A 20,387-nucleotide genomic window follows, 5' to 3' on the forward strand; every position below is an offset into this window, starting at 1 on the left:
GGAAGCTTTTTCTGCTGCATACCTGGACGATATTGCTGTCTTCAGCAGCAGCTGGGAGGACCATTTGCAGCACCTGCAAGCTGTTCTTCATGCCCTGCAACAGGCTGGCTTGACCATCAAGGCCAGCAAGTGTCAGATCGGACAAGGGTCGGTGGTGTACCTAGGTCACTTGGTGGGCAGAGGGACGGTGCAGCCCCTCCAGGCAAAGATTGAGACCATTATCGCCTGGGAGCCCCCCAAGACTCAAACCGAAGTCCGAGCCTTCCTGGGCCTCACTGGATACTACCGTCGCTTCGTGAAGGGGTATGGCACTATCGTGGCCCCCCTCACTGAACTTACTTCCAAGAAGCAACCCCGACGGGTAGTCTGGACAGAGGCTTGCCAGCGAGCCTTCATGACCTTGAAACAAGCATTGTGTTCCGCTCCCATTCTCAAGGCCCCTAATTTTGCTAGAGAATTCATTGTCCAAACAGATGCGTCAGAACATGGCATTGGGGCAGTGTTATCGCAGCTAAATGATGAGGGCTTGGATCAACCCGTGGTCTTCCTGTCCAGAAGGCTACTCCCCAGGGAAAGGAGGTGGAGTACAATTGAGAGAGAAGCCTTTGCGGTGGTTTGGGCTCTGAAGAAGCTGCGACCATACCTGTTTGGTTCGCACTTCCTGGTTCAGACTGACCATCGCCCCCTTCGTTGGCTGATGCAAATGAAGGGGGAGAATCCCAAGTTGTTAAGGTGGTCCATCTCCCTACAGGGAATGGACTTTAGGGTGGAACACCGACCTGGGGCGGACCATGCCAACGCAGACGGTCTATCCAGGTATTTCCGCCTTAGTGATGAGGACTCCCAAGGGGTTGGGTAGTTCTCCCCACTTTCAGCTGGGGGGGACGCGTGTTAGACCTGTCTGCTTCTGGAGAGACTCTAACCATTATTATTTATTTTTGTCCCCCTTAGCCTCCCAGAGTTTCTATTTTTATTTTTACATATGTCCATCAGGAATTTTTTAATGCTGTCAGGGGGCTAGGTGTTCCTTGGCGATGACGCCATTTTTCCCTCATAACCTGTGAGGCCTAGTCAGCCCCCTTGAAAATCTAGGGATCTCCAGAGACCTAAGATGGTGTCCACCAACTGCCATAACGGACACCACTGGAGGACAGGTCCATAGGTTAACATTAGGGAACTTTCTAGAATACCCTAGAGAATTCTGCAGGTCTCAGGCCACCCTATATAAGGCCAGTGACCAGCAGCCATTTTGTGCTGACCCCAGAGTAGAGGAGTGAGGCAGTGGTGAGAGGAGGTGGACACACCGAGAGCAGCTAGTTTGTCATTGAGGCTGACAGTTACTTCAGAAGATTGTTCCCCCTTCAGCCTTTGACCGATCCCTCTCCCAAAGACAACAACTACTGACACAGAAATCGAGCTACTTGAGGAAGCAGTCCCTCCTATCTGGGAGCTACATGAAAAATCCTCTCAGGATATCCTTATCTGAAGATATTCCTGGCTGCCCTATCCGGCGCTGTGCTTACCGGTGTTGTGGAGCAGCTGAAGTGTAGGCGAGTGTCTGTGACACCCTGGCGACCTGAGGAGCAAGGGCGCCGTGTGTGGACATCCTTCCTGTGAGGCCAAAGTGAGAAGTGTCTGGAGGGAAGCAGCGGCGCTGCTCCGATCGGCATCGGGACCCCGGGGGCACCGGCCGCGTCAAGTGAGGAGGTAGGCGCTTCCGCGCATGTCCGGCGTGTAAACGCTTTTTGTGGAGGCAGGAGGGGCCTAGGTTCGAGCAGGCCCGGAGGAGACAGAGCAGCGTCTGCTTGGCGAACGACGTCCTCCCTGGGAGCCAGCGCGCAGAAGCGGAAGGAGAGTGAGCGCGATCGCGCATGCCCAGCTGAGCAGTGCCGACTGAGGAGAGCCGATCGCGTCGGAGCACCGGTAGCCGTTTCCCCGTCCGGAGGAGGCAGAAGCGCCACAGCGGACGTCACAGCAAGGAGCCTGGGGGCCAGGGAAGCCTTCCTCAACCTTCCTCGACCGCCGATTGCTGCCAGGTTTCAGCGCGAGCGGGGAGAGCCCTCGCATCACACCCAGAAGCCTACAAGTAAGCTGGTAGTGTGGGAAAGGGAGGCAGCAGCACCAGGGAAAGGAGACAAGACAGTGGGGCTACAACTGAGACTTAGACTGAACTGCACCAGGAAGCCCAAGTGAAGAAAACGGGCTTGTGTTCAGCCTAATAATAACTACAGTGTCCCAAAAGTAATTGGAGCAAAGAGGAGGAAGCGGTGTAGGGAATTACAGGGTTCCTGGGGGAGAAACCCTTGTAGTTTCTTGGTAAATTGGAGGAATAGATCTCCTTTTAGCAAATTGAGCCTTTAAATTAGAGTGAGTGGAACTTGGCTAATATTATTGTGTCTCCCCTTTTTAGTCACATTGCGGGTTGGTTATGCAGTGAAGAACTACATCCAGGTCATTCTGTGAGTTGAGCAGTGCTTTAGAGCTGTGGGGTAATGTACCTGCTAATGAGTCTTTAAATACATATTGCACTGTCAGGCTGCATTTTCCTTTCTGTAAAGTTCTAGTGAAGTGTATTGTGTCCTGAATAATTCTAAACCTTAAATGTACCTTTGATTCTTAAATTCTGAACAGGAAAAATATTGAAGTGTGATTTGCATTCCATGTAAAAGGTGTAATTTGATTGACTTTCATCCCTGACTAAAAAGCATAACAGAAAAACATATTATTTTTATAAAAGGTAACGGTATTTTTCCAAACAGAGGTGTTGTGTCTTTATTTTAGTGGTTCATTACTGAGTTACTGTGAGTGAGACTTGTAAGTACTTAGCCAACGCCTTGAGTTAGCTGTAGACCACTACTGTGCCAAGCTACCATATGTAGGCTTGGGTAATCTAGGTCCAACAATAAGCAACTAGGCACCGCCTATTAGCCCATCCGGAGTCATACAGGGTAACTTTTCATTATGCCTGAGGACGCCTCCAACGAGGGTTCATGCTGACCGTCACAGTCTCTCAAAGACAGTACCAAGAAGCCATTAAAGACTTTGGGGCCCATATAGAGTTTTCTTTTGAGAAAATCCTCGAGAAGATATTGTAAGTCTGCAGTCTCCTTTTCTTCCAGTGACCCAGACCCAGCATCACTGAAACAATGCAAGGCACGGTTTAAACTTATTAACTTTCCTTAGGCCTTTTCCAGACTAAAGGGGTAATCTTCCTCCAGAACTTCTCTCCATAAGAGAGCAAAGTGCTGCATATTTGAAGATGCCCATGCCTGCCTTTCCCAGGACCAAACTGAGGAGGTTGATTAGGGGGTGGCTATATGACGAGGAGGTTTCCTCCTCTTGCGCCTCACTATCCAGCAACAACAATAACCTTGACTTAGGTGATTGTTTCAATGATAGTGGAGTTTCTGTTACTCTCACCAATTTACAAAGCCATTTTCACATTAATTTCCTTACTTTGGGCCTTTTGGGAAAAACCCATGTTTGACCTCTGCAAACTGAGACATTCTAGTTATCAGCACTAGTCCCCCTCTCCACATATGGATTACTCCAGAAACTGATCCACACCTTCTAGGCTTCTGACAACATTACAGTTCAAATACTCATCAGGCATTGCCAAGGCCAAACCCTGAATAGTACCGGTCCACTTATCCATCTCCTGGGAGTCCTCAAACAAGCGAAGGCATATCTGTTGGATTTGTATCTGGATGCCTTCTCTGGTTGTCCTTGGAATTTCAGGGGGATGCTCATGCTTCCATCTCTTCAGATAATACCATTTCTCCTCGATTCTAAATTGGCAGACCTCCCATCACCTCTTCCCCACTCTCGCCCCAAGCCGAATCTGCTCTGGTGGAACAGATGTATTTCAATAAGGTGCAATCGCTCCTGCTCCCACCAAAGATGGTTTCACAAGTAAAAATGTCCTGACTTACAGGAGAGAAAATGGCCTCAGACCGGTTACAAACCTTTGTACCTTCTATCACTAGGTTACATACCAACCCTTCAAGATGGAAGGCATCCATCTCCTCTAGGATTTTCTTATAATCAGTTAGGCTCGTTAGACAGGACGTAAAAGACACTTACTTCTCAATCCCTCCCTGACAAGAGCATAAATCCTTTCTGAAGTTGCAATGGATACACCAGATGTCTTAGTTTCATTGCCTACCTTTTGTCCTATCTTCTGCACCTTGGTGTTTCAAAATATTAACTATCTAGACAATATCCTGTTAATGCACCAATCTCCAGTTACCCTTTCCCTTCCAAACCTGGGCTTCTTCATAAAAGAAGAGACGTTCTACTGCTCTCCGGCCCAGATAACATCATTTGCGGTTCACCATATACTCGGTCTCCTGTACCCTAAAATTTCACAGCAAGAAAATACCCCTCAAAACAGGAACTAAGATCAACTGCAGCATGTTCATTACCTGTGATATCCATAGCGTCCGATTAGCCTTTTAGCTGCTTTGATCCCACACATTTTTCCCGCACCTTTTCAGCATCGAACTCTTCAATGTATGACTCCCACTTTGTTCAAATGGGCTTCACTTACTCAGACCACATCTCATTAAATACCAAATCCAGCATAGAACTACGGTGGTGGCTGCTCAAAATGAAACCTGTAATGACAAAGCGATCATTGGTTCTTCTCCAAATTTGGTCATCGACTCTGATGGAGTAGATCTGTGGTGCCAACTCAGGCACCTTATCGACTGGAGGCCTTTGGGCCCCCTCTGAGAAAGTGTTTGATATCAACACTCTGGAGCTCTTCATTCGTACCTTCGCTATCAAAAGTCCCACCAAGCACAGATCTCTTCAAGGATATCTGGGAACACTGCCTCTGAAACAACCTCGCAGTGATGGTAGAGTCTAGGTCCCTCAATCTCCATTACAGACTGATTTTCCGGACATCTCTGGTACTACCGAAATTAAATGCTGGAGCCTAAATAGTTTCATGGTCTCACCGACCTCCGTGCCCTCTGAACTTTAAAGTTTCTGGACTTTGTGGGTTGACACCAGAACCTGGAAGATTGGGCGACGGACAACTACCTTTGGAACTGGTCCCCATTTGTCCTTTTCCATTTCTACTATTTGTCCTTCATGCCAAGGTAGTTGTCATTCCGCTCATGCTTGCTTGATTTCCTCAAACTACTGGATCTGGCCACAGTCTTTCCTAGTCTCCTTCCCAGCTTCAACTCTTTTCTCTTAGATCAAGAAGCAAATCCAGAAACAACCCACATGGCCTCATGGTTCAAGCCCACCTCCACCTTCTAGCATGGAACATTTCTGTGGATCCTCAAGATTGTCAGATCTATCGAGGTCAATGCAGACCTTGTTGACGAGTCCATAGCCCCGGAGACTAAATGACCCTACAACTTTGCCTTTAAGACTTGGCTTTGTTGGTGCTTGGGAAGGAATCTGGCTCTCCAAACACATCTAATTTCTCTCTATCCCGTTTACTTTTAAACCACTTTCCTAAAATGTCTCTCTTATAGAACCACTAACGTTTATCGCTCCACTTTCCGCGCCCACTCCCCGGCTTCAATTCCACTTCCTTGGGTAAAGACTTTCTGGTCTGCTGCCTCGTGAAAGGCATCACCTTAGGAGACCATCGCTAAATCATACCTCTACTTGACATGTTACCATTGTCCTCAACAATTTGTTCTTCAAATTCCAAAACTCTGCTCTCCTTTAAGGGTATTTCCTTTAAACTAGTATCCCTCATGTGACTTCTTTCCTGCTGGATAATATCCGGCAGTAGAGCCCTCCCTCTCTTTAGCCTCTACTTTTCGCCAAAGGTGGCAATGTTTTACATTTCAGCCTTTACCAAGACAATCTCCCATTCCATGTGCTCCTCTCATATTCATGCCCGTAGTTATGTCTTTGGTCTTCAATAATACATTTCCTGTTCTACTTCTCTTCATTGCTCGGTCCAGCTCCTTCTCTTCTGTAGGTACCACCATTTAACTGTCTCTTAAACTACATTACCTCATTGGTCAAGCCCTTTATGTCCACAGCATGTGTCAACCTTCAGAACCTTTTACCTTAAACCACCTGAGAATAAGTCTGTCTAAGACCGCTCTAGGGTTCGAACTTACATACTGTACCCTTTTCATGGTCTAGTAATAAAATGGGGGTTTTCTATCTTCAGTAAAGAGAAAATTTTAGATTTTATTTTAAGGCAATGAGTCAAGTAGAATAGCCCCCCCATCTCTCCCCAGAATCGTTTTCCCATTAGAGTTTCAATCGCATAATTCACCAAAAATGTCATGATATTGCGTACACCGTATTTCATAATGTCTATGATAATGTTTTGGTTATTCTCAATACAATTTTTACCTTGTTGGTTGTGTGCCATTTATTGTTTCACATGTTGGTTACCATCAGAATACTTTGCCCTTCTCAAATATCTGTTCCTTCTTACAGGTTCTGCATAGCCTTACTGTGTTTCAGCAAGAGTCTCTGAGCTTCTCCCCCACCCATCCCAAATCGTCAAGTTTTCTCCCTTGTGCCTCTTTTGATATAGGATGAAAATCCCCTCTACCTCCACAGTTCAACCTGTTCTAAACAGTTGGCAATAACAGAGGCCATTTTCTGTTGGACTGGCTGCTTTCAAATACTGAAAGAACAGAATGCCTTCATGGGATTACTTCTTAATGTGCTGCCAGTATCAGATTAAAATAGATATTTGCTGTTTTGGTTCTACGTTAACTGCTCTCACAATGCATTGTTCTGGGGATGTTGCCACCGTCTGGCCCAGGCCATCCGCTCTACATTTAAAGCTGGAGGCGCCCACAGAGCTCCCAAACCAACCTAAGACAGCAGAACTCCAACAAGAGTGTGTGCCGCAAGCCCCGATCCTCGTTACGGGACCCTGGTGAGGAGCAACTGCAGGGAGAGCTGGGCAGTGCCAGTGACTGCGCAGCAGTGAATGAGAGAGAGCGCCTGGCTCCCGCAGCTCGCCAGTGCCGACCTACCTGCGAGTGCTGCTTGGATGCAACCTCACTCACCCTTGCCCAGCAGAGCAGCGACCTCAAAGGCGCAGCGAGGAGACCTGCCCAGGCAGACGAACCCCAACAACAGTGCGGCCTTTCACACATGGCCTGCCTGGACCTCGGCCTACCATGAAACGAACCTGGGTGGACCACACCCCCAGCAGCAACCGAGGCGCTGGTTTCGAGGCAGCGGTGCAAGGGCAGCCACTTGCAGAATGACAGCACCTGGGCAGTCCCTGACCTCCGAAACCCATGGCGTCTGGGACCCCGGCAGAGAAACCAGCAAAGCAACCTTGAGGGTGAACGACACCATTCACCTGGGAATTGGAGGGCAGATACCTGCTGGTGCATGCCTGGCACCCAAGGAGCAACGACAGCCTCCAGCCCATGACGGTCCAAGATACTAATGCTGGAGCAGGAGGTCCAGACTTGGGGCCCTTTGGAGGCCCGCTTTCATAGAGACTGGCTACACCTGGGATACTCTCCTCCTCGCTGACTTCTGAGGGCCATATTATTCAACATTATCCAACCATCACCTGAGCCAGAGGGCCCCTGGGGAAACCCTGCAGATGACAGCGAAGGTGCAGGAGTACCAGGTCGTGTTCCCCTTCACCAACCACATTTGGCTACAGTGAAGGACCTGCACTGCTTTACCTCCAGACAGGATTGGCTTGTGCTCACGGCCTGCTTCTGCAATTGACCTGCGCTGGGGCAAGGCGCACTGCTGGATCAAATCCCCTTGGCTCAACTACGACCACGCTCCCCGCCTAAAAGAGACAAAGGCCTATACCTAGTGAGGAGCCTGGGGACTGCCACACGATAAGCAGGGCCCCAGAAGAAATGCACAAGGGATCTTAATGACTGCCCCACAGAAGGAATAGCCTGATAGCTGCAAGTAAGCTGTTAGACCTGGCACCATTGGCGTGGGTCTCCCTTCCATTTTTGCTGTTGCCTTATGTATTTTTGCTGGTGTTAGATGCTTTGGGCACTGTGCCACTGCTGTCCAGTGCCACAGTGCGAGTGCTCCCTGTTGTAAATTGATGTATGTATTAGTGATTCCAAGATTGGATGTTTGGTTTACTTGTCAGGCCCTAGTACAGTGCACTGAGTGTGCCCAGGGCGTGTAATCCATATGCTGCTGGTGGGCCTGCAGCACTGGTTGTGCCACCCACAGAAGCAGCCTTGTAAAATGTGTCTAAGGTCTGCCATTGCAGAGCCTGCGTGCAGTCTGGTACTGTCATGCTGACTGAGCAAGTGCTCCCACTTACCAGGCCCTAAACCTTCCCTTTTCTTCATATCAGTCACCCCTATGGTAGGCCCAAGGGCAGGGTGCATTGTAAGTATAAGGTAGGACAAGCCCTGATGTGTGTGGCATGTCCTAATAGTGAATTACAGCCATTTTCGTTTTTCACTATTGCAAGGCTACCTGTTCTCCATAGGCCAGATGGGCTGTTCGATTATTACATGTTTATAATCCCAACAGACTCAGAGAACATGGTAGAAATTAGAGTTTAGTATGCCTGGACTCAGAATGATAAAATACATCTTTTAGTGAAGTTTGTTTTAACATTCTGTGTTTGCAAATACCACTTTTAGAAAGTATGTATTTGCTTGCCTAACCTTTCAAGCCTGCCTCTGCTAGGTTGTGTATTCCTTTGTCTGGTTCTGTGAGTGACAGGGCTGGGAGATTCAAAGAGACAGGATGAGTCAGCCCAGTGGTGAATAGAGAGATCTGCATCTAGATGGGAAGGAGGAGTTGCACCTGAACCTTGAATAGGGCTTTGCCTGCCTTCCACAATGCTGGCTCCACCTCCTGGGGAGCAGCTAATGTCTCTACCCTGCACACTGAAAGAAGAGAAGGAGTCCTGTAAACAAAGTGCTCCAGGACTGTACTTGCCTTCCACAATGCTGGCTCCACATCCTGTGGGGCGTCTGATGTTTCTGCCCTGCACTGTGAAAGGAAAGGAGAAGTCTGGTAAACAGAGTGCTTCAGAACTGGTTTGGGCTGGGAAAAGGCACCTCTCCCCTCAGAGAACAAAGGATTTTGGGGTATAAATATTGGGACCCCCGATCCCATGAAATTAGATCACTTTTGGACTACAAGAAGAAACCTATACTGAGGAGAGGAACCTGAAGAAACTGAGGAGAGACTATTCCCAAGCTGAAGTGCTGCTTGGGGTATTGGCCTGCAGTGGTTGCCTTACTGCCAAAGGAAGGAGAAAGGAACTTTGTGTACTTTGCTTTCAACTTGTGAAGTTGAAGTCTGAGACAACAGACTTCAACCCCCAGCTCCCCAGAGTTCTTTTGGAAGTGCCTGCTGGTGTTTTGGGCCTTCTAAGGAACTGCATGTCGCAAGGAGCTGGAAGCGCAATTCAACAAAAACGAAGCGTGTCGCTGTGCCTGCCGTCGCTACTCCGAAGGAGGGTGTCGCCGCTGGAACTGTCGCACTGCACCGAAGAGAAGCATGCCGAAATGAAGAGGAAGCATGTCGCCGCCGCTGCTGCAGTCGCAACTACGAAGGAGGGTGTCACCGCTGTAGCTGTCGCATTGCACCGCATCAAGAGAAAAATCTCGTAATGAGGTCGGAGCGTGTTGCGGTTGTAGGAAGGTGGATATCTGACTATGGTTACCCCCAACTTTTTGCCTGGTGTTTTGCTGGTTTTTGACTTAGTTGGCCTGGGTTCCTGCTATTCAGGACCCCAGGCTTCCTGCTCCCTCTGTTAAAATGGACTCCATGTACCCTAGGTACATATCTAATTGGATACTGAGTCACCTTATCAGTCCCTGTACAGTATACCTTAGGTATCCAGGGCATAGGTGTACCCAGGGCCTACCAGGGACTGAAGCAAGCATTATGCCACCCCTGGCTGGCCACCCAAATCTGACAACTGGCTGCACGACAGCTGGGGCAAGGTGGTGTAATCACCCTTTGCTTTAGATATAGTATTCCTATATCTAACCCTAAAATGGACACATATATTCCTATCAGTCACTCCTATGGCAGGCCTTATCAATACTGAAGGCAGAGTGCTTGGAATTATGTGAGATGGTGCTCTGGAATGAGCTGAGCCCCGTTTGCAGCTTGCGGAACCAAGTCCTTATAGCTGTTCCATGATAACGCTATACCATATACTCCAAGTGCATTATAATCCTCGCGGTTAAATGTTAACTTTGGCATAGCATTATCAAAACATGTCGAGTAAGGTGTCATACGAATTGGAATACTAACCCCTCACCAATTCTGGCGACGGGGTTAGCATTCCACCCTTCTAGAGGGCCACGACATGTATGTAACTGTAAACCCCGGTTAAAGTTAACTCAAGCCTCAGCATCACAAAATGGATGCTGCCACCACAGACACAAGTCTGACCTCCTGCTGCTGGGAGTCCTTCCAGCGAGGGGGGCTCAGACAAAGGGTTTCCTGCCTTGGGAGGTGCTAGCACCACCCCAGACAGGATTTTGTGTATTAGGTAGGCCAAGGCTGAAAGGAATGAGACATGCCTGGGGCACACAAGGTGCCCTGTGCATACACCGGTTCCAACCAGTTGCTGGGGCACTCCAGCCCCAGCTCTGGCGGGAAACTGGACAAAGAATAGGGGGTGTAACCACCCCCCTTCCTGGTCCCACCCAGGGGAGGGACCTAGTCGTAGTGCAGCCCCCTTTAGCTGAATAAAGGTAGGAGCTGGTCCCATTCCAGATTAGATTACTCTTGACAACTTCCATGAAGAACTCTTGACCTTCGACCTCCTGGACACCAGAAGACTGAAGAATCTCCCCTATGGTCAGGGAGTGACCATCCTGCTTCGCAGGCACCATCAAGCTCCTGTGCGGTTTGCTGCAAGTCCTTCCTTCCCGAAATCTGACGACCCAGCTCGACAAGACCCGGACCTCCAGACCCCTCTGACCTCTACCCACATCCACAGCACAGCTGGGACCCGTGGGTGCGACGAGCAACGTGGAGACGGCCATCGTGAAGAAACCTGCACAGCGCTTCCAGCACGACCCCCGAGAGTTCCTCGAGTGAGTGCATTGGGGACTGAGAAGCCCCACACCGACGCAGCTCCTGCACCAAAGACCAGCCCCCCAGCATCCCCGTGATTTGCGTGGGGGCCCTTTTGCTTGGTTGCTGCTTTCCTGTTGTCTGGTCACTTGCCGGCTGGCTAGTGACCTCTGAGACAACGACCCGAAGATTTCGACACTGCTAGTCTGGTCCCCCAGACTGGCCCTTGCTTCCTTGTGAAAGAGAAGCACCCCGGACCCTCCTGGTCCACACAAGACGCCATCTTTGTTCCACCGCGTGGCTTGCATTAGCCAAGGCCTGTTGTCCAGATCGACGGTCCGACACTGCCAGCAGCAGCAGACTACGTGGGACAGCTCGTGCCTCCAGCCTGGTCGTGAAGAACAGCTCCTGGTCCACGCAGCTACAGAGAGAAGCGACCCTTCTTCCACCTGAACGCGGCGACAGCATCTGGTTCCCTCCTGGATCCTGCACCGTCACTGGCTAGTGACCAAGACTCTGTCCCCTTCCTTTTCAGGACTTCCTTCTTCCTAGTTCCATCCTTGGAACCACCGGACTCCTCCATCTGGCTGCCTGCCAGCAACTCCTTGTTTCAGGCATCACCGGGATCAACGCAGCAAACCCGACACTACTTCAACCCTATGCACCCGCAGCCTGTGGGTTAGGTAACTAAAGCTTCTAGGTGCTGAAGTCTGTGTTCACTATCCTAGTGTCCAGGTCCACTGTTGTTTTCCCTCCATCCAGCCGGGTTCGTCCGGAATCCGTAACTTTGTAAACTTTAAGATCCATAGACGTTGGTACGCATCCCGCGTGAGAGTTTCCACTCTGCACGTGAGTCCCGTGGGCCTCCTGCTCCTTACTTACCTAGTTCGTAGCATAGTCCCACCGATCCTCCAGCCTCTGGATCCCCTTCCAGTACTTTCTTTCCTCGCATTCCATTGTTCTGAGTATATGGTTTGTCGTGCCCCTAAGGCACTTGTGTAAATATTGTGCGAACACGTATTTCTTTTGTAGTATTGTCATGTGCTTAGCCCTCTGACCTCATAAAGAGTTCAGAGGTGTATGTTAGTTAATAAATATCCTTTTATTTTCATAACAACCTGTGTGGTGTCCTTTCATCTGGTATTCAAGGGGTTATATTGTGGTAAAACAGCTGGCTTATAATGCCAAAAGAGTTTAGCCTAAAGACTGCTTTTGTCCACGCTGCTAGGATAGCTGGTCTATAAGGTTGACTTACAACCAATCACCATAAGGGGTTGTTTGGACTGATACAAGGTGATCACTAGAATTAGTGAGCATCATATATCAGGCCAACTTCTCACAGCGGTCGCAACTCCAAAGGAGGGTGTCGCCGTTGAAACTGTCGCACTGCACTTAAGAGCACCTCGCATCCCCGAGAAGCGCGCGCCGTCGGAGCTGCTGCCGTCACATCTTGGATGTCGCCGCTGTAGTTGTCGCATCGTGCGGAAGCTTCACGCATCGTGGGAGAAGAGTGTCGCCGCTGGAGCTGCTGCCGTCGCATCGCGGAACAAGGGTGCTGCTGCCGTCGCATCGCGGAACAAGGGTGTTGCCGCTGCAGTCCACGCATCGAACCAAGAACTTCTCGCATCCCCGAGAAGTGTCCCGCATCTGGAAGATCTTCACGTGTTTATCTCTTTGCACCTGAACTTTGCCGCATTTTCTTCGCTGCGACATTGCTTTTCGTGGAAGCGCAACTCAACCTAAGGTACATTGACGCAAAGTGTTGCATCTAAGAACTGAACTGAACTAAGCTTAAAACTACCATCTTAATGTAACAGTATTGTGAATGTTTGTCGTTTATGGTCTTGTGGTAACTCTATATAAAGTATACTTATTTTTGACATAAAAACCTTGTGTAGTGTCCATCTGTAGTGTTGTCACTTGGTTACTGTATGTGGTCACAAATGCTGCCTCTGAGAAAAGCCGGTCTGGTCGTGCCAAGCTACCAAGGGGGTGAGCAGGGGTTATTTTAGGAGTGTAATCCCATTATCCTGACTAGAGGCAAGGGTCCCCATTTGTCACAAGTACCTATCTGTGCCAACTAGAGACCCCCAAATCTAACATAAGCCATCAGGGTCTCTACACTGCATTAACGAGTCTCATATTTCGCAATTGCCTTGCCGCAATATAAAGAACGCTGGGGTCGGTGCAAGGGCAAGAACACAACAGGGTTGGGAGGGCTACAGCGCTGGTAGAGAAAAGAGACTCATATTTGGAAGACACACTGCTGTGGGTGGTACCTCAGAGCTTGGGGTGCTGACACACTCACTGAGAAACCCATTATCCTGCTCCGGGACTCCAATCCCATTTGTAGAGGGGTCATGTGGCAGCCCTTGGCTCTCTGCACCACCACAGGCTCAGAGGCCATGGCTGCTTCTTAGGTGGGGTGGGGTGGGGTGGGGAAATCGCTCTCTTAAAGACATGTTAACTAAGATTGCAAGCAGCCCATCTGGAGACCATCCACCACTAGTCAACCCCCTAACATCTGACTGACAGCGACAACAAGGAGGAACCGGTGACCCTATCCTTCCTGAAGACTGTTTGCTTTGCTCCGTGACAACCATAAAACAGTCAAGAAGGACTTATCCAATTATCTCAAAAAGGTCTGCCGAGAACTTGATGAAATGGGAGATAGGGTCTCCACCCTTGAAGTCCATGCCACCAGCATAGAGGAAGAGATTTGGCAGCTGCAGCAGGAGGTCATCAGGCTCAGAGATCAGCAGATCAATCTGCAGGCCCAAACCGAAGACCTGAAAAACCAGTTGAGATGCAATAACATATGTATTAAAGGGGTGCCGACGAATGCGGAGGGCACAGACCTAGGAGCATAAATAAAAAATGTGTTCCTTCACATACTGGAATAATCGCTGGTTGAAGAGATTCAGCTGGATCGCATGCATAGAGTGAGCTTTACGAAACCCTACTCATGCCCCACTGCTGAAATTCTAGTCTATGTCCACGATTTTTAGCTTGAAAAGCGCATCCTTTGCACATAAATAGACCGCTACCCTATGCAATAAAAAGGGCACGCACTGATGCTCTACCAGGATCTCTCAGATGTCACACTGCAAAAGCGCAGGGAATTCTGCCCAGTGACTGCTCACTTGCAAAGGAAAGCCATCACATAATCCTGGGGCCATCCGCTCCGATTTCTTGCAGACACTTGGCAGGCGCTGGGAATTGAAGAATCTCCCGTTGGCGACCATCTTCCCAGCTCTCTGGACCGGAAGACCCGCAAACACCCACACTGGCAGCGAACTAAATTATTGCCCAAGGAGTTGAGGCTGAACCAGGAGACCATGGCGATGGAGAGGTAAGCGGTGCTGGAGACACTGTCTAGCGATGCAGGCGGATCAGCTGCAACTTGAGTGCCATGAGGCGTCAGACTATTTCAATGCTTGTGGATGATGGGCCAGGCAGTTGGGGTTGGCAGTGGAGGCTGGTCACACTCCCGATAATATTCTTCCCAGTGGAACATCCATGATGCCTTTTGCGGTCTCTTACCTGACAGAATTGTTGCTTTCACCATTTCTTGTTTTTATGGGTTTGTTGGGGGATACACACGCAGGACAGGAGGTTAATTTGCTTTTCTAACACATGTATACAACGTCTGGTCATAGTCTGGGTTGTCTTTCGGGAGCAGGAGATGGGGCTTCGACCAAGGGGAATCTCGTTGTATTTATCTTACACTCATGAAATACATCTACTCTAAAAAAATCTTGTGTGGGGGCCTTAACCATCCTATCAAATTCTGTGCCATAATTTCCTGCTTAAAACAATGCAGGCAGACCTGTGCCTATTACAGGAGACTAATTTGCTCTCTTTTCATCTGCCCCCTCCAGGACTGCCGGGGGTGGCTATACTGATACCCAGCTATTTTCACAGAAAGGTGGGAGCCAAAGTGGTAGAAATCAAGGGAAAATTACTGGTGCAGACAGTGAGCATAAGCGATCACGCGTTTACATTAGGGACCCTGTACGCCCAGAATGATGTTAAGTATCAAGAAGAGAGAGAGAGAGAGAGGAATAGGAAAGCTAGTTCTCTTCCCCTAAAAGTTAAATATATAAACAAAAGGAACTAGCCAATGTACATGCGGCATCAAAGGCTGTTTTATCTTGTCAAGAGAAGAAAAAGATTTTCTTCTTCTTTTTAAAGCCCTCACCCACCAACCTAGTTGGTAGCATGCTTCATCATCTGGTCGACCCAGTGGCACCGAGCGTACCTCGGGTGTGCTACAACGCCTGATTACAGTGGAGCTGGTATGGATAACTGAGGGTGCAGTGAAGTGTTGTGAATGTGACCTTAGGACAGATGAAGCATGCCACCAACTAGGTTGGAGGGTGAGGGCTTTCATAAGAAAAAAAAAAAAATCTTCTCTTTACAAGATAACACAGCCTTTGATGCCGCATGTACACTTGGTCAACAAACTTGGTCAGGATAAGTAAAAGTGATGACAACAGCAAGTACAGGAACTCTAACGCATACATAAACGTTCTGGCCCTCCAGGGGTCTGGGGGCAGTTAGAAGCAGTGGCTACACAACTGGTGGGATTTGACTTGGACAAAGCTGAATATGCCGCACTTCAGCTCGGACACTCTTTTTATGTGGGGGGCAACAGATGCGGACACCTTTTGGACAATAGATTAAGGGCACAGTGACAGGTTACGGATGTGCAACCACTATGGGCTACCGACTGTGCCAAAGTCATGGGAGATGGCCTTGTAGCTACTGCCTTTTGGGACTCTTACAAGAAACTCTATACAGGGCAGACCATGCCTTTAGAAGGTCCAGATCTCTACCTCCAAGAGGCACAAACATTGCGGCTCACATCTGACCAGGCAACCACCCTACATCATCCATTCCGGAATGACAAAGTCATTTCTGCCATTGCTTGGCAGACACCGCTACAATTCCCAGGGCCGGACTGCTTCCCAATGATCGATTTTTTATACAAAACCTTTTGCATCACGCTCATCCCTGTACTGACCAGACTCTTCAATTTGAGAGCAGGCCCCAAAACAGTGCCATCTATAATGTTAGAGGCCCATTCCAAAGGAGAGGAAAGATACAAAACAGTGCAGCTTATATAGCTCGAAATCCCTCCTCAATGTGGATATCAAGTTGTTCACTAGCATCTTAGCTACCTGTCTAGGCCCTCTTTCGCCAGGCCTGATCCTCCTGGATCAGGCAGGCTTCGTACCAAACAGACAGTGTGGTGACGACGCGAACAGCATTATGCATCTGATAGACAAGGCCCAGCACTCTGCTCGGGAGAGGATGCTCTTGGCCACAGATACGGAGAAGGCATTTGACCGTGTCCACTGCCCTATCTAGAGGCTATCTTAAATCACTACGGGTTCAGCGAGCGCTTTGGCACATGGGTTCTTAACAACTATGGCCAGCCTTGGGCAGCAGTCCAAGTGAACAGATAGCCCTTGGCTCCATTTCCGATAAGCAAGGCACACGCCAGGGGTGCCCACTCTCATCCCGGCTATTTGTGCTATACATGGAGCTATTAGCCCAACATGTCCGCGATAACCCTAACATCAAGGGATTTGCCTTCGGGGGAGGGGGGATAAGAAAACACTACAAGCCTTTATGCGGAGGATAGGATTGTGGACATGGAGGACCCACTCTGGTCTCTTCTGACCTTTATGGCTGAGTTTGAGACCTTTGGCCTAGCGGCAGGGTTCCACATGAATGTTCATAAATCTCAAACTCTCAGGCAACGGAGATTGCAACTAGCCTGTCAACATCCAATCCCTTACCTGGGTATTCAGCTGGCCGCAACAGCAATTCTTAACTACTGGAGTTTACACAGGCAAATCAAAGATGATCTCACCAGGTGGAAGAACTATTGACTCTACTGACTTGGCCGGTTGATGCCCTGAAGATGACTGTGCTACAGAGGATCCTGTTTTTATTTTAGGCTCTTCCGGTGGAACCCCCTTCGGGCTTGATCTGGTCCCTACAGTGGTAGTTGAGGTTTGAGAACGGGTGAGTAGTAGAAGGTATACTACTGTGAGAGACATACAGCCTGCAACACAGCCAGTATTGAAACTGCCACTGAGACAGCCACATATTGGTACCACACACCAGTTAACTTACATAAAGGCAACCCTGCGCGAAGCAACAAATTCTGGTGAGGCTGCAGCTCTGCAGGGACTCTGCCTCCCTTATTGTAGAATTGTCCCAAACTCAATAACATACTGGAACAAGATACTTGATATTGACACACACCTAAATACTCAACAACCCGGTTCCCCGCTTAAATAGTTTTAGGGTTTTCCAGCGCTCACCTTCCCATTAAAATTCTGCAGGGGATTACAGATTGGCCTGGCCCTAGGGGCCGCCCTTCAGAATGTTCTTTGTCGCTGGAGCATGGGAAACATTCCCACACACCAAGGATGGCTACATCGCCTTAGGAATATATTCGGAATGGAGAAACGTAGTCTTACTCTCACCATAGGTTTTTGAAAGGCTGGCCATTATGGACCTCTTTACCTCCTTTTTAAATGCGTCCTGAACTGCTGACATTATGGTGCAAGTGTTATTTTCTAAGGTAAAGCACAGGGGTTCCTGTAACCAAATCAGTGCTGCTCAACTTACATGCAGTGGTGATAGAAGGGAATTTTATGTGACACTAGTAAAATCTAAACCTCCATATGGCCGCACTCAAAACAGGACTGCTACTCCTCATTAGCATAGAGCGGTGGGTTTCAGATGAAACAATTCAAAAGGCCTCCCAGTGCACTCAGGTGAAGGTGGTTTATCTTTGCAAGTTCCAATTTCCCACTGAACAAAGCTTGATAAGAGAGGGGTTGGCCTAACGGCTAAGGCGCTTGACCTCGGACCTGGGGATCTGGGTTCGAGTCTCGGTAACGACGCCAAAAACCTCCTGTGATTCTGGGCAAATCACTTAATCTCCCCGTGCCTAAAAAATGAAAGTGTGTTCTCATGTAACGTAACTGGTGCTATGTAAAGCGCTCTGATACCTGATTCGGTTCGGGTCTAGTTCGCGCTATATAAAACTCTGCAAAAAAAATAAATAAATAAATAAATACAAAAAAATTATAAGTTTTAATTTCTTCATTATTACATTTTCTTAGCCCCAAACACCAGTTCTGCTGTTCATAACCTCTTCAGTGAAGCACAGCAGTGACCAAGTGACAAACTTTTTTTTACAGTGCAACGGATAAAGACCAGCAACTTCTTTACTTTTCATAAAACCAGCATGTAACTGTAAAGGTCAACATGTGCCTCTTAACTCCTTAAATCCATCCTGAACTACAGACACTGTGATGCAAGTGTGACTACCCAAGGTGAAAGGTAAGATAAAACATGTATCTAACCTCAAACAATCCTTGTAATGCATTACAAAGGAAGAAATAAGCAGGTATTTGTGCACAGCTTAAGGAACATTCCTGATTTGCAGTGCCACCGGAGTCCATGGAGGTTTGCGAAGTAATACTTATATAGATTGTTGTAGTAATAGTAGGGATGTTACCTGGTACCCAAGTCAGAGGAGCACACACAGCGTTGCTTGCACTAATTCGGTGAGCATATTTGATTAATTCCTCTGAAGAAATGGCCCCTGAAAAACATAAGGATTAAATATTTGTACACAAGTGCCAGGTATCTACTGTAGGGCTGTGCTTTATTCTGAGACAAATTACATTTGAATCAAGTTTCTTGTGCCATAAAGCATGAATGGCTCCTCACACCATGGCCTGTTCAATCGCAGACAGCATTTAGCATTAACGCTTTCAGACGTCAGCAGATAAATCAAGAACTTTACTATATTGCTACTTCAGCTGGTCTAATGCAAAATACAGTCGCTAGATTGATGTTGTCAAATGAGATATGTTACAATACGAAAAAGGTTTTCAATAGGTACTGATAGTACCATTTACAACCACTTACAAATGTCACATGGAGCAAGTCCCAAACAAATTAAGAACTAATGTGGTTTAATTCTTACAAAAAAGTAATGAAACCAGACTAAAACTAGTGGGGTAGCAAAATCATGATCTAGCCAAATGACTTGGTAACCGGTTCAGCAGTTATGGGACAGGAGCTAGTTTAGTAAACTGGAAACTGTGTTAGTAGCATATAAAGAAAGCCAAATGAGTCTAGAATGTCAAAAGGGGTGAAGCCCAAACACTGCTCCTCTGCTTGATTCAGCAGAATTCATGGAAGGCATGGCAGAAAGGTTGGCATGCAAGGTATGGTATTTTAAAGAAGACAAGCTTTGAGATGACATTGTTCTGCAAGGCGGACAGCGTTGATCAATTTAGTTAACAGAATTACATGGGTTATAGCATTTAAGTCCACCTGCTCCGACACAAACCTTATTTTAATATGCTGTTTGTAGCTTACTAAATATCTAACAATAAGTAACATGCTCACAAAACCCTGAACAATGCTCTTGTAAACAACTGTCTTTCCACTTCAGTGCCTAAAAAGGGAAAAAAGCCCATTTACCCACTATGCAAGACAAAAGAAAATTAATTTCTTCTGAAACTAAATATGATTGCAGGTAGCAGTCAACATATAAAAAATTGATTAGCAGGAACTTGCAAGCACATCATAACATCTGTACTCATCCCAAGAATACTAGATTACAAAAATAAAATAGCAAGTCCATATCAGAGAGATCTATGAAATATAAACACAGAGTTCTCAACCTAGATACCACATCTGTAATTGAAGACCTTGCATCAAAATGTACAATTACTGCATAACTTTTGAACAATTACATATAGCTTTTCAGAAAAAAGTGAAATTTAATTCCATCTAAGAAGGAATCTCAATAATAGTGAATGTAGTATCATGAGAACCATTATATTTCACTGGTCCCAGTGGTAAAACAAACAAGGTTAACTAGCCAAACCATTTCCTCAGAAATGAGTGGCTGCAATTAGTGCAGTATACCAGCAGGGTAAAGCCTTGAGCCACAGCAAAATGAGAAGTGATGCACTTTGACACAGTGAGCTGTAACAAAGGTTTCTGAAAATGTAGAGCATGGCTGATCTTCAAAGTATGCAAACCTCTTTGAACACGTGCGCTCATTCATTTCATGGCCATTGAGCAGTTTACTTGACATTTTTTTTTACTACTGCCAATCTCAGCCATATTAGTATACCATACTATACCAACCATACCAAAATTGCATTGAAAGAATGATGATGAACAAGATGCTAAATTCTTCAGGCAGTCAAACTGTAGATACTGACCTTTCCTTGCCTTCTCTATTGATTTTAGTTTCTCCTTTGCTTGATATACAGCCGTCGCCTAGGAATAAAAAAAGAAATTGTAATTAGTACAGGAGTGTTTAATTAATGATATGAACGATC

The 20,387-nt window shown here is 47.5% G+C and overlaps 1 protein-coding gene across 1 annotated transcript in view; it reads right to left on the bottom strand.

Moving 5' to 3' along the window:
• The window catches only part of MED4 (mediator complex subunit 4), a 129,223-nt gene that overhangs the window by 53,157 nt on the left and 55,679 nt on the right, over positions 1-20,387 (bottom strand). Inside the window, exons 4-5 of the mRNA XM_078657331.1 lie at positions 20,268-20,325; positions 18,539-18,625 (exon numbers count right to left, since the gene is read on the bottom strand). Coding sequence (XP_078513457.1) covers positions 18,539-18,625; positions 20,268-20,325 — 145 coding nt within the window. The remainder of the gene's footprint in view (positions 1-18,538; positions 18,626-20,267; positions 20,326-20,387) is intronic.

This window comes from Lissotriton helveticus, chromosome 8 (assembly GCF_964261635.1).
Source record: "Lissotriton helveticus chromosome 8, aLisHel1.1, whole genome shotgun sequence".
NCBI lineage: Eukaryota > Metazoa > Chordata > Amphibia > Caudata > Salamandridae > Lissotriton > Lissotriton helveticus.